The sequence below is a fragment of the Engystomops pustulosus genome, chromosome 2, assembly GCF_040894005.1.
Source record: "Engystomops pustulosus chromosome 2, aEngPut4.maternal, whole genome shotgun sequence".
Lineage (NCBI taxonomy): Eukaryota > Metazoa > Chordata > Amphibia > Anura > Leptodactylidae > Engystomops > Engystomops pustulosus.
The window spans coordinates 13,757,767-13,771,393 of record NC_092412.1 but is presented as its reverse complement, the minus strand read 5'-3'; the positions used below and the strand labels follow the sequence as shown (position 1 = coordinate 13,771,393).

The window sequence follows — 13,627 nt, the reverse complement described above, 5'->3', positions numbered from 1 at the left end:
TGCAGCTCTCCTCACGCTGTGCACATGCTGGCAGGACGTCAGTGTTTGTGTCAGAGCTAATACAGGGGGGAGGGGCCCCTGCAGAGGGAGAGAAAAGCTCAGGCAAGATGACAGCCGACCCTAAAGTAAGAAGTTACAGGATGTGTCTAGGAGCAACCAAAATTGTGTACACTAGGACTGATAGACATAGGTTGGACTTATATCTGTAAAATGCTGTATTTTTGTTAATATCAGTGAATTAGAGAATGTGTTATTTTGTTATCCCGAGTACATTTAAGAAACTTGTCTTCGTGCGAATACCCCTTTAAAGGAACCTTAGCTTCATCTACCTGATGATGCAGTAGGATATTCTGCTCTGGATCTTCAGAACAATCGTTGGAATTTTGATGACTGGAACATCTCCCTGGTGGATTTCTTTGACGAGAACCATCTACAGGAAATATAGACAGTGACCGTAAGGAATTTATTTTGGATCTTTCCTCATAGTAAATCCTAAAGGGGTCTCCACCACGTTGGACCTGTGTTGACTGGGTCTGACCCGATGGAGATTTTAGCTTTAGTCTCCCGCTTACCCCATCCATAGGGGTGTTTGGACTGAAAAAAAAACAGGAAACTAGTGGAGATAGGATGTAATACATGCCTTCTCAGCAAGACAACTGGAAGAATGGTAAATTTAGTGAAGTGCAAAAGATGGGTAAATTTAGGTAACACTCATATGTGGACTATCAGGAAGGTCTCCTCTTACCTGGTGATGTGAGGGGCTGGTGGTCCTCCATCATGATGTCCTTGTACTGGTCCTTGTGTCCTTCTATATACTCCCACTCCTCCATGGAGAAATAGACAGTGACGTCCTGACACCTTATAGGAACCTGACACCCACAATGACACAGTCATCACCCAGACCCCTCCCTTGTGTTATTGTACAATGTCCCAGCATTCCCGGCAGCGCTCACCTCTCCGCTCAGCAGCTCAGTGATCCTGGAGGTAAGTTCTAGGATCTTCTGCTCATGTATCAGTGAATGAGGTAGAGGCTCGATGATGGGGCTCTGGGTCCATCCTCCTGACACACAGGGAGTCACACATTCACGAGACAATTTTTTCATTACTGTGTAATCCTGTGTATGGGGAGACACTGATCACTACATAGATCCTAAGAATCCTTCACCTCTCCAGTCATTTCCCGCTGTTATTCCTAGAGATAAGAGCCGTGTCCTGGGAGACTCTCACCTCTCCGGTTATCAAGGAGATCATCTCCAGGGTGAGCTCCAGGATCCTGGCCGCAATCTGCTCTCTGTCCTCCTCCATCCCTGGTGGACCCTTCATCATCATGATGTCCTTGTACTGGTCCTTGTGTCCTTCTATATACTCCCACTCCTCCATGGAGAAATAGACAGCGACGTCCTGACACCTTATAGGAACCTGACACCCACAATGACACAGTCATCACCCAGACACCTCCCTTGTGTTATTGTACAATGTCCCAGCATTCCCGGCAGCTCTCACCTCTCCGCTCAGCAGCTCAGTGATCCTGGAGGTAAGTTCTAGGATCTTCTGCTCATGTATCAGTGAATGAGGTGGAGGCTCGGTGATGGGGCTCTGGGTCCATCCTCCTGACACACGGGGGGTCACACACTCACCAGACGACTTCTTCACTACTGTGTAATCCTGTGTATGGGGAGACACTGATCACTACATAGATCCTAAGAATCCTTCACCTCTCCAGTCATTTCCCGCTGTTATTCCTAGAGATAAGAGCCGTGTCCTGGGAGACTCTCACCTCTCCGGTTATCAAGGAGATCATCTCCAGGGTGAGCTCCAGGATCCTGGCCGCCATCTGCTCTCTGTGTTTCTCCATCCCTGGTGGATCATTGATGGAAAATAACATTGTTATTAAGAAAAACAAAAATGGAAAACAGAATTAGATTTTTATACTACAAAATGCCATCCAGTCCAGCGAATTATCTTTCTGTATGACAATATTAAATTTTTGACAACAAAGAGGAAGACTGCAATCCTAAGGCATAAATCAAATTATGAAACTATATGTGCTGGGTGCCCGTAGCTGACAACCCTGTTATGAGAATCCTTAGACAAAGAGCAGAAAAGAAGAAGAAACAGAATTCAGGATTAGGTAAAAATGATCAGGGTCTTTATGTTTGCCATAAACACTACCATCCTCTATTCCAGTGGCACAGGTTCAAGAGGTAGCACTTGCAGATATCTCTGTGAATCGTCCCTAAGGCTGGATTCACACGAAAGCATGCCCGCCGGGTATATGTCTGGTGCGATTGAAAGGAGGAGGGGGTCACTCCTCTCCATAGAAATGCACAGCGTACAGGCTGTGAACACGGGGAAAGATAGGATGTCCTTTCTCTTCCCCGTGTGCGGCACTGTAAACTTGGTTGGCTGGCTACACAGTGATTTGTTTATAGTGACCGTCTCAAACTTACATAGGTGTCTATCTTTCCATACAATATCAAATAGACTGGCTCCTTGATTGAGCTTTGGGCCCTCTTTGTAATTTTAGCAAGTTTAGTTTCGTCCCTTCCATTTATGCTGCCCCTCTCCCAGCAGACGATGGCATAGTGTCAGGATTCTGGGGTAGTGAACCCCCTGGACCACCGCGGATGATGACACAAGCTGACACCTGGGACCGGAATCTAAGTGGCACCCGGTTTCCAACAGAGCCCACAGCAAAGGCGGGTTGTACTTGCTACGGCGTAGTACCACCAGATGGTTCCACAGGTTCGACTTATCCGCCCTACCAACACAGGTCAAGATACAGAGTCGGCAGGCAATCTCGTGGTCGGGGACAGGCTGGAGGTCAAGACAGGCAGCAAAGGATCGGGGTCAGAGGCGGAGTAGGAGGGGGGCATATGGAGGGGCACAGGACCACCAGATGACAGTACCCCCCTTCAGCCTCCCCCTCCTCTTGGGCTGGAGGAATCTCTGAAGCAGAACATGGTCCAGGATATTGTCCTCAGGCTCCCAAGATCTCTCCTCTGGCCCGAACCCCTTACAATTACCAAGAAGAACTGCTTACATTTCACCTTCATGTCAAGTATCTCCTTCACCTCATAGATGTTGGTGGAGTCAGCCTCAGGAGCAGGACGAGGTACTTGCCGGGAAAAGCAATTCAGGATGACAGACTTGAGCAGGGAGACATGGAAGGAGTTCGGGATGCGCATGGTGGGAGGAAGGTGCAGCTTATAGGACACCGGATTGAGTCGAAACAGCACCTTGAAGGGACCTAGGAAAAGAGGACCAAGCTTGTTGCCAGGAATCTTTAGCCGGACATACCTGGAGGATAGCCAGACTTTGTCACCTGGAGAGAAGACAGGAGGAGGTTTTGCGTTTTTAATAAGCCTGGAGCTTGGTTCGGACAGAAGCCTTTAATAGGAAAGGCAAGTCTGCTCCTCGATGAACTCCCGTACCAATTCCTCAACAGCAGGAACATCCGAAGACACAGGCAGAGGAAGAGGAGAGTGTGGATGCAGTCCATAATTGATAAAAAATGGAGCGGAGCCTGGGGATGCTGAGTCCAAGGAGTTGTAAGAAAACTCTGTCCATGGCAACAGAGTGGCCTACTCGTCCTCCAGCCCGGACCCCTTCCAATCAACCAAGAAGAACCGCTTAGCTCTCACCATCTTCATGTCAAGTATCTCATTTTCCTCATAGATGTCGGTGGAGTCAGCCTCAGGAGCAGGAGGAGGTACTTGCCGGGAAAAGCAGTTCAGGATGATAGGCTTGAGCAAGGAGACATGGAAGGTGTTCGGGATGCGCATGGCACTTCTCAAGTTTGGCGTAAAGTCGATTGGCCCTTAAACGACTGAGGACTTGCCGTACCTGGAACTGGTGGGAATGTCATCCAGGAAGACCACGACACAGGCATATAGCAAGACTTTAAAGATGTCATTAACAAATTCCTGGAAGAGGGCTGGTGTGTTACAGAGTCCAAAAGGCATCACCAGGTACTCAAAGTGTCCATCACGGGTATTAAAAGCGGTCTTCCACTCATCTCCCTCACTGATACAAATGAGGTTTAAGACCCCTCAAAGATCCAGTTTGGAGAAGATCTTGGCTGCACGAAGACGGTCAAGTTCAATGTGCAAGGAGCACTGAGTAATAAAGCCCCTGCACAACTTGGGGTCCCCATCATACTTGGTAGGCATAGAGAGTCTCAGCCTAGGTTCAGCGGCAGGTAGACAAGCCGGTGTAGCAAAAGGAGTCACTGGAGTAGTTGCAGGAGTCTGACGCTGATTCTGAGTGGCAAGCAACTGTTGCAGCATGGCCGTGACATTATATAAAATTTTTGGTAAGGCCAGCGCCAATTAAGGGCACGCTGGCTCTTTAAATCATGTAAGCCGGCGCGTGCGCTCTAGAACACTGGGACGCGCGCACAGCCGAGGACCCGGAAGCAGGAGCGAGGATGGGTAAGTTGTTGTGCTGCAGAGGGCCACGAGTGAGCCCGCAACTCAAGACGTGGGTCGTGAGACCACCCGTGACACATAGATAATGACATTGGCAATGGTTGTCTCGTACAACATCATCAAGATCTTGCTGCAAAGGATTTGATCTTCCTGAGGAAGTACATATGCGACCATGCTTTTTTTGTACACCATGTCACTGTTAGACGTCCACTTGAGTTTGTTGTCAATCAGTTCAGTACGCCTTGGTACTTATAGGAGCTGCCTTGGTCAATTGTCTGGAAATTTCTGTGGAGAGGTATGCAAACTATTTTGTTGCTTTTGTATTCTTGATATTGTGAGAGATATCATATTTCTCTCCAGAAGCCATCCTGTTCACTGTCAGTTATCTCATTATTCACACACCATTTTGTGTAATTTTCCTGCTTGTTCATCAACATTTTGGGAAAATAGTTAAAGAGTGTTTCTGGAGGTTCTAGTATATTCAAGCTAACCTATAGCATTGCAGTATTTTATCACCTTTTCCCACCCACATTTTCTGCTTCGATATATACAATTGCCTGCTTGGAATAAAAAGTGTGATTTGAGTGCAGCTTATGACCAAGTGTCTGTGTTTTTTCTGTGCTACGTATCTCAACGCTGGGAAGAATGACCTATAAATTTGCAGATCACCTTACAAGGATTTTTGGAAGTGGCAAAGATCTGACTAGTATCTGAAGTCCACGGTATAACCATAACCGTTGGGTCAAAGTTGTGGTTTGCCTATTTTTCCCCCCGTGAGAAAAGGATCAATGGTATTAAACACACTTTAGACCATAGTTAGGGTTTCCAAGTAGTGTGTAACCCTAACTATGGTGCCCTTCTGTTCCAGGTATGTACATGTCCTGCAAAGGAGGAACAGGACGTTGTCGACTCCCATTTTTTCATTATACGCAATTTGTAAAAGGTCAGTATTTTCTTTCATCGCTTCCTACAGGTGCGGCAAGATCATTTTTTTGAAGCTCTTCACTATGTAAGAGAACAATTGGTCTGAAGTCACTGTATCAGGTAGGTCATCTTATCTTTTGTGGTGGGTACACACACAGCAGTTTCTAGATGTCAGGGACCTTTACGTAGCTAAGGCTGTGGTTGAAAAGCTTTTCAAGTGTCTGGCTCAGCTCATTGGAGTATGTTCTTAGTAGTTTGGAGCATATTCTGTCAGGCCCATGGGTTTTGTTCAGTCTGAAGGCCGACAGGATGTTCCCCGCGTCATTTACCGACACTCTCCCCCTATCAGTTGGGATGCGAGTTTGGGATTCAGCGACTTCTGTTGGTTGTCATTGTGTCTTTCAGAGAAGCAGTTAAAGAATTAGTTTAGTTCTTCTACCATCTTTTCCCATCCCTCACTATGCCTCAATTTTTCACCCATTCCAGTGATTTTTCTAAATTCCACCCAGATCTCTTTTGTGTTGTTTTTTCCTAATTTGACCTTCAATTTTTTTCCACATATTCTATCTTGTACTCACATATTTTGGTGGTGAGTTCTGTTTGGATCTTTCTTATGGCCGCGCTGTCGCTGTTCCTGAAAGCTTTCTTCTTTTTATAATCCATTCTTTTTTATTCAACAGTTTTTCAGTTTACAACATTCAAAACAAAAACAGATACCCAGCCCCCCACCCTCCAGAGACCGTACAGCATGAAAGGATCTTTTTTTACATACAGTATGCATTATACATTGTGTGATGGAGTTAGCAACTTATACAGAAGTAGAACGAGGGCCACAATTTCTTGTTACATGTATATCAATAAAGCTTACAACAGCCAGTTTCCGTTTACAGTGGTTATTCCATGTTTCTCATAGAATATCTTACAAAATATTAAACAGGTTCCTGTGCAGGTACACAGATGGCAGTCCTGGTGAGTCAAGCCAAGGCCCCCATATTTTCTTAAATCGATTTTCTGCCTTTCTTTTAATCTATACCCCCCTTCTCTAACCTTATTATCTTATTTTATTAATGAATTCCTGTTTAGTGGGAGGAGCGGCCTGTATCCAGTGGTTTGCAATCAGTTTTCTTGCTTGGTACAACATACGGGCAATGCCCAGTCGAGGTCCCCTTTCATCTGATACCTCATCTACCCAATGTTCTGTGGCATAGGAATAGTTGTGAGAGTCTATGCTTCTCACTAGGAGAGAGGTCAGGTGTCCAAGCTATGATAGAAGTCCATTGGTCATCCGTTATGGGCCCAATATCAGCTTCCCATTTAGATCAAATTGTCAACGGGAATTTTTTATGATATTCGTCTAGTAATTGTCTATATATAAGTGATATTATTCCCCTGCCATTCCCTGGGGAAATCAAAGTGTTAATAACTAGATGGTTTTCAATTGTCAATGGGATACTTCTCATTTGAGTATCCAGAGCATGCCTAAACTGGAGGTACCATGCTATGTGGCAGCTGATACTCCTCCCATAGCTGCTCAAAGCTCTTTACTACCCCATCTGATACCACTTGTCCTACCCTATGGATCCCCTTATTTTCCCATATCCCAACTTCTTGTAATTTATTCACCTTGATGAGTTGTGGGTTCCTCCATAAGGGATTAATCTTTGTGCAGCCCTCCAGTCCTAGCATTAGCTTAGCTCTCCTCCAGACTTCTATTAATAAAGCTACCATAGGGAGCATGTCAGGGGATCGGGTCTGGGCACCTATTTCCAGGAGATAGAGAGGGGGCCTCCCTCCATTACAGTAGGACAGAAGGCGTTCCACTATAAAACTACGCGGCTGTCCCCAGCTCTTCAGCTGTTGTAATTGGGCAGCCAGAAAATACAAGTATGGATTGGGCACTGCTAGTCCCCCTTCATCTTTTGCCCTTTGTAGCGTCTCAAGCCGAAAGCGTTCTACTTTCTTTCGCCAGATCAAGGCCTGAATATACTTTGTATATGGTAAAAGTTTGACATTGGGATCCACACTGGTGAGTTGTGTAGTAGATAAAGAAATTGTGGCATCAGAACCATTTTGGCTAGGTTCGCTCTCACCACCACAGACAATGGCAACTTACACCATGCGGGCCCTGGCCATCATTGGTTGAATGTTTAGGGATATATAATCCTTGGGGTTAGCTGACACCCACACACCCAGGTATTTAAATGTTGAGACTACCTGTAACTGACCTGTGTTAAAGTTTCCAGGAAGAGGGTCTAAAGGTAGAAGTACAGATTTATTCCAATTTATTTGAATACCTGAGTATTCTCCTTATTCTGTCATAAGACTCATTAATGGGGATAGGGAACTCTAACATTATCAAGGAATAGTAGCATGTCATCAGCATATAGTGCAATGCACTAATCTAGTGGCCCATATTTAAATCCTCCAAGAGCTTCCGACGTCCTGACCATGCATGCAAATGGTTCCAGTGCTAAGGCAAACAGAAATGGGTGCAGGGGACAACCCTGCCAGGTTCCTCTCCCCAAATTAAACGGTCTTGATAGCTTTCCATTTACTCGGATTCTGGCTTTAGGTTCCGAATACATAAGCTGTACCCATCACAAGTAGTTTGGCCCAAATCCCATCCTCCGCATGACTGCCCATAAAAATTCCCACTCGACGCTGTCATAGACTTTGGCAGCATCAACTGCAGGGGACATCTGCAGAATTATAAATAGACGACGGATATTAATAGTGGTGGATTTTCCGGGCATAAAGCCGGTTTGATCTCCATGAACCAGGTTAAGGATGACCTCCACCAATCTATTAGCAAGTACTTTGGCAATGAGTTTGATGTCTGTACACAAGAGTGATACGGGGCGATAAGATTCCGGCTGTAGCGGGTCCTTGTCAGGCTTAGGGATCAGTACAATTGTCGCTTCCTTCATGGATGCTGGAAGATTGCCCGTCTCATGGACAGTGGCAGCTACTTCTAAAAGTTTAGTCAGAAATATTTCCGGATACTGTTTAAATAGTTCTACAGGGAGACCATCTACCCCAGGGGCCTTGTCATTCTCGTTAGGGCCTGCTCCAGCTCTTCTATGGTTATGGGGCCATCTAACATTGATCTCTGTTCCTCTGTTAGAATGGGTAAGGAGACGTCAGCTATAAAGTCGTCTCTCTCTCCCCTGCTATGTGTCAGTCTTGATTTGTAAGTATCAGCATAATATTGCTGCATAACCCTCATTATCTCAGTGTCTGAGCTGACTAACGTTCCATCCCCCTCTCGGAGTGAGGAGATATGAACTGGGCCACCTTGTGCCCTAATAATCATTGCTAAGAGACGTCCTGTCCCTTCCCCTTCGATGAAGTACTACTGCTGAGTGAAGTATTGTTTGGCCTCTGCCGTCTGTTGGTAATGTGTTTTTAGGAGATCCTGCGCCTCTGTCCAATCTCCCTTTGTCGCATCAGTGGGGTCCAGCACATAGCTTTCCTCTGTATCACTAACTCACTGCTGTAAGGTTGCGAGATATTCCTTCTTTTTGGCCTTGTGCCCACAAATTTTACAATGGAATAGCCCTCTAATGGATGATTTTAAGGCATCCCACAACCATCTGATTATCTCTGATGAAATTCCTGACAGCATCCTCCACCTCACCTGTTAAATGAAGAATTTGTAGCCAGAATGGATTGAGGCGCCACAGTCGCCCCCCTGTGTCTGCAGCCCTGACCAGCGTAACCAATACGGGGGAGTGATCCGAGACGCTTCGTGGCAGGTATACAACATCTGGATAGGGAGCCATGTGAGGTGGAGAAGCAAGAATAATATAATCCGGTATACCTTATAACATGAATGTGTTCTTAGTACTGTGTATTATTACCATTATTACAAAATATAACGACATAACTCACTGCAGCCTTTAAGTATAAGGCAGACTTAATCAGGAGGCACCAACATAACGTGTAACTATTGAGCTGCGGGAGCCCGTGGCTTCAGCCGTCTCCCTCTCCTTCAGGCCGCGGCTTTTATTTCTTCCGCCGCCAGCCACTGCAACGGAGGATGATCGCTCACCGCCTGGGACACTGTGTGGGCTGACAAAATGCCGGTAAGCAGGCAAAAGGATGGACTATCAGGATGCGTTAGCGGGAGCTCCGTTCCACACGTCTGCTCACATCCTCGTTCAGGCCACGCCCCAAGCTTTCTTCTTTTTATTTAATAGTCACGAAGAAAAGTTCAAGGACGGTGTTCACACCAATCCGGAAAACCGCCGGCACAACCAGACCAATTTTAATCAGAATAGATGGCAAAGGCGCTATACTCTGGCCCAGGTGCATCTAGAACCGGGACCGATCTGACATGTTTTGTGCAGCGCTGCGTAATCTGTGTGCACTATATAAATAAAGAATTATTAATCCTATCGGGCTTTCTGCCTCGGTTCTAAGGATCCTTCTCGCTTCACAGCGAAGCAATTCTCTAAGTCTATCCACTCCATTTTGGAACCTTTTCCTGTAATAACCGAACAATGGTGTTCTCTAAATACAGGGGTCCAATGGTTTTACCTATAGAACCGTCTACATGCACACAAAAAAATCACATAAACCACAGTTTTGCGATTTATGAAACAGTTGCAGTAGTACCCCCCCCCCCTCTTGATGATCTGAATTCTCCCTCCTTCTTTCAACTGTATTGGTTTACTAAGGACGCCAATACGATTGAGCAGGGAGTAGTACGTTGCAGATGTAATCAGCGTTTTGGCACTTTGTGATAAGTTATTGGCTGTATTTTCGGCATTTGTCCTCCATAATGTTCCCCATCCCCCATGTCATTGTGTGATTCTCTGGCGGGGGAGGTTTGTGTGGTTGTACTATCCTGTACTATGAGGTTACAGCCAGTAATGACCATGCGGATGTGTAGCTGCTCCGCGCGGATGTCTAGCTGCTCCGCGCGGATGTCTAGCTGCTCCGCGCGGATGTCTAGCTGCTCCGCGCGGATGTCTAGCTGCTCCGCGCGGATGTCTAGCTGCTCCGCGCGGATGTCTAGCTGCTCCGCGCGGATGTCTAGCTGCTCCGTGTGTGCGCGCTTCTATCTTGTCCTGTGGTTCTGAGGACCAGGATTTCTCCCTGTATTTTCCTGAGTGATCCCGGTGTATGATGCAGCTGACACTCGCTCAGTCACACGTCCCATGGAGTTATGGGGATTGTAGGGATCATCTTGGTGACATCTGTAAGATTGGTTTATCATGGATCAGCCCCTAAGTGCAGCAGGAGAGTCCGTGTCTCCCTGTGTATGAGGTCACAGGATCCTCCTCCTAATACACACATATTATCAATAGAACACAGTCAGGAGCTCAGCAACTCACCTCCAGGTAAGTATCAATGGGGCCGAGCAATGATGATGCAGATCCATGTGGGAGAAGGATTTACTGACCGGACCGAGAATCTGAATCATTTACTAGGAGCCGGAAGAGCTGGACCGCCCATCACTACAATGTGTGTGCCCCAGGAGCATGCTGGGAGGTGTAGTCCCTCCATATAGTGTGTGTGTGTGCCCCAGGAGCATGCTGGGAGTTGTAGTCCCTCCATATAGTGTGTGTGTGTGCCCCAGGAGCATGCTGGGAGTTGTAGTCCCTCCATATAGTGTGTGCTCCTGGAGCATGCTGGGAGTTGTAGCCCCTCCATATGGTGTGTACTCCTGGAGAATGCTGGGAGTTGTAGTCCCTCCATATAGTGTGAGCGGCCCTGGAGCATGCTGGGAGTTGAAGTCCCTCCATATAGTGCGTGCGCTCCAGGAATATGCTGGGAGCTGAAGTCCCTCCATATAGTGTGTGCTCCTGGAGCATGCTGGGCGTTGTAGTCCCTCCATATACTGTGTGTGTGTGCTCCTGGAGCATGCTGGGAGTTGTAGACCCTCCATATACTGTGTGTGTGTGCTCCTGGAGCATGCTGGGAGTTGTAGACCCTCCATATAGTGTGTGTGCTCCTGGAGCATGCTGGGAGTTGTAGTCCCTCCTCTGGTCACTTACCTCTTCTCTCCTCAGTGCAGGACACTCTCTACCTCACACACGTCTTCCCGCTTACTATTCAATAGTCATGTGACCCTGGTAGTGTGATGTCACTGAAAGGGCGGGGCCTCCCGTGAGGACAGGAGGCAGCTGCAGAGGTGGATGAAGGGCCTGTGATGATGTAATAGATCATGTGATGAGTGTAGGCGGGGCGCTGGTTATGAGGGGGTGGAGTCTGTACTGATCAGTGTGAATAATATTTGGTGTAATTTCCCTGAGGAGACCTGTATGTGGTGGAGAATATAGAGTACAGGGAGAGGGGCAGCAGTACAGTATAGAGCATGAGGGGCAGCAGTACAGTATAGAGCAGGAGGAGCAGCAGTGCAGTATAGAGCAGGAGGGGCAGCAGTACAGTATAGAGCATGAGGAGCAGCAGGACAGTGCAAAGCATGAGGGGCAGCAGTACAGTATAGAGCATGAGGGGCAGCAGTACAGTATAGAGCATGAGGAGCAGCAGGACAGTACAGAGCATGAGGGGCAGCAGTACAGTATAGAGCATGAGGGGCAGCAGGACAGTATGGAGCGGCAGTACAGTATAGAGCATGAGGGGCAGCAGGACAATATGGAGCGGCAGTACAGTATAGAGCATGAGGAGCGGCAGTACAGTATAGAGCATGAGGGGCAGCAGTACAGTATAGAGCATGAGGGGCAATGACGTGTGTGTGAGGGGTTTGTGTACGTCGTATACAGACTCTTCAGGTGTTGGTAATGATCAGGTTGGGGATTATTGTTCTGTGATCAGTCGTGTTCTGTGTATGATACAATGCGATCCTGCTCTTATACTGCAGAGTCACACGTCCAGCTTGGCCAATCACAGACATGCCTGCAGGAAGACACGGCTGCAGGAGGACACGGCTGCAGGAGGACACCCCTACAGAGGACGTGCCTGCAGGAGGACATCCCTACAGAGGACACGCCTGCAGGAGGACATCCCTACAGAGGACACGCCTGCAGGAGGACATCCCTACAGAGGACATGCCTGCAGGAGGACATCCCTACAGAGGACATGCCTGCAGGAGGACATCCCTACAGAGGACACGGCTGCAGGAGGACATCCCTACAGAGGACATGCCTGCAGGAAGACACGCCTACAGAGGACACGGCTGCAGAGGATACGGCTGCAGGAGGACACGCCTGCAGAGGACGTGCCTGCAGGAGGACATCCCTACAGAGGACGTGCCTGCAGGAGGACATCCCTACAGAGGACGTGCCTGCAGGAGGACATCCCTACAGAGGACGTGCCTGCAGGAGGACATCCCTACAGAGGACGTGCCTGCAGGAGGACATCCCTACAGAGGACGTGCCTGCAGGAGGAAATCCCTACAGAGGACGTGCCTGCAGGAGGACATCCCTACAGAGGACGTGCCTGCAGGACGACATCCCTAGAGAGGACGTGCCTGCAGGAGGACATCCCTACAGAGGACGTGCCTGCAGGAGGACATCCCTAGAGAGGACGTGCCTGCAGGAGGACATCCCTACAGAGGACGTGCCTGCAGGAAGACACGGCTGCAGGAGGACACGGCTGCAGGAGGACACGCCTGCAGAGGACGTGCCTGCAGGAGGACATCCCTACAGAGGACATGCCTGCAAGGGGACATCCCTACAGAGGACGTGCCTGCAGGAGGACATCCCTACAGAGGACGTGCCTGCAGGAGGACATCCCTACAGAGGACGTGCCTGCAGGAGGACATCCCTACAGAGGACGTGCCTGCAGGAGGACATCCCTACAGAGGACGTGCCTGCAGGAGGACATCCCTACAGAGGACGTGCCTGCAGGAGGACATCCCTACAGAGGACGTGCCTGCAGGAGGACATCCCTACAGAGGACGTGCCTGCAGGAGGACATCCCTACAGAGGACGTGCCTGCAGGAGGACATCCCTACAGAGGACGTGCCTGCAGGAGGACATCCCTACAGAGGACGTGCCTGCAGGAGGACATCCCTACAGAGGACGTGCCTGCAGGAGGACATCCCTACAGAGGACGTGCCTGCAGGAGGACATCCCTACAGAGGACGTGCCTGCAGGAGGACATCAGTACAGAGGACGTGCCTGCAGGAGGACATCCCTACAGAGGACGTGCCTGCAGGAGGACATCCCTACAGAGGACGTGCCTGCAGGAGGACATCCCTACAGAGGACGTGCCTGCAGGAGGACATCCCTACAGAGGACGTGCCTGCAGGAGGACATCCCTACAGAGGACGTGCCTGCAGGAGGACATCCCTACAGAGGACA

At 48.5% G+C, this 13,627-nt stretch overlaps 4 protein-coding genes across 5 annotated transcripts in view; 2 read left to right on the top strand and 2 right to left on the bottom strand.

Moving 5' to 3' along the window:
• Positions 1 to 957, bottom strand: part of LOC140119766 (uncharacterized) — a 32,110-nt gene extending 31,153 nt beyond the window's left edge. The window contains 2 exon segments of the mRNA XM_072139118.1: positions 330 to 430; positions 746 to 957. Of these exon segments, the coding sequence (XP_071995219.1) occupies positions 330 to 430; positions 746 to 830 (186 nt within the window). The 5' untranslated portion in view covers positions 831 to 957.
• Positions 1 to 11,432, bottom strand: part of LOC140119794 (uncharacterized) — a 76,135-nt gene extending 64,703 nt beyond the window's left edge. Inside the window, exons 1-3 of one of the 2 annotated variants that reach the window (XM_072139183.1) lie at positions 11,357 to 11,432; positions 1,228 to 1,857; positions 954 to 1,115 (exon numbers count right to left, since the gene is read on the bottom strand). In XM_072139183.1, coding sequence (XP_071995284.1) covers positions 954 to 1,115; positions 1,228 to 1,380 — 315 coding nt within the window. In that variant the 5' untranslated portion in view covers positions 1,381 to 1,857; positions 11,357 to 11,432. Of the gene's footprint in view, positions 1 to 953; positions 1,116 to 1,227; positions 1,858 to 11,356 lie in introns of those variants that run through there. The other variant, XM_072139185.1, reaches the window with a different exon arrangement.
• LOC140119963 (uncharacterized) overlaps positions 1 to 13,627 on the top strand; it is a 1,020,783-nt gene that overhangs the window by 557,418 nt on the left and 449,738 nt on the right. The gene's annotated exons all lie outside the window — the stretch shown is intronic.
• The window catches only part of LOC140119783 (uncharacterized), a 157,870-nt gene that overhangs the window by 54,300 nt on the left and 89,943 nt on the right, over positions 1 to 13,627 (top strand).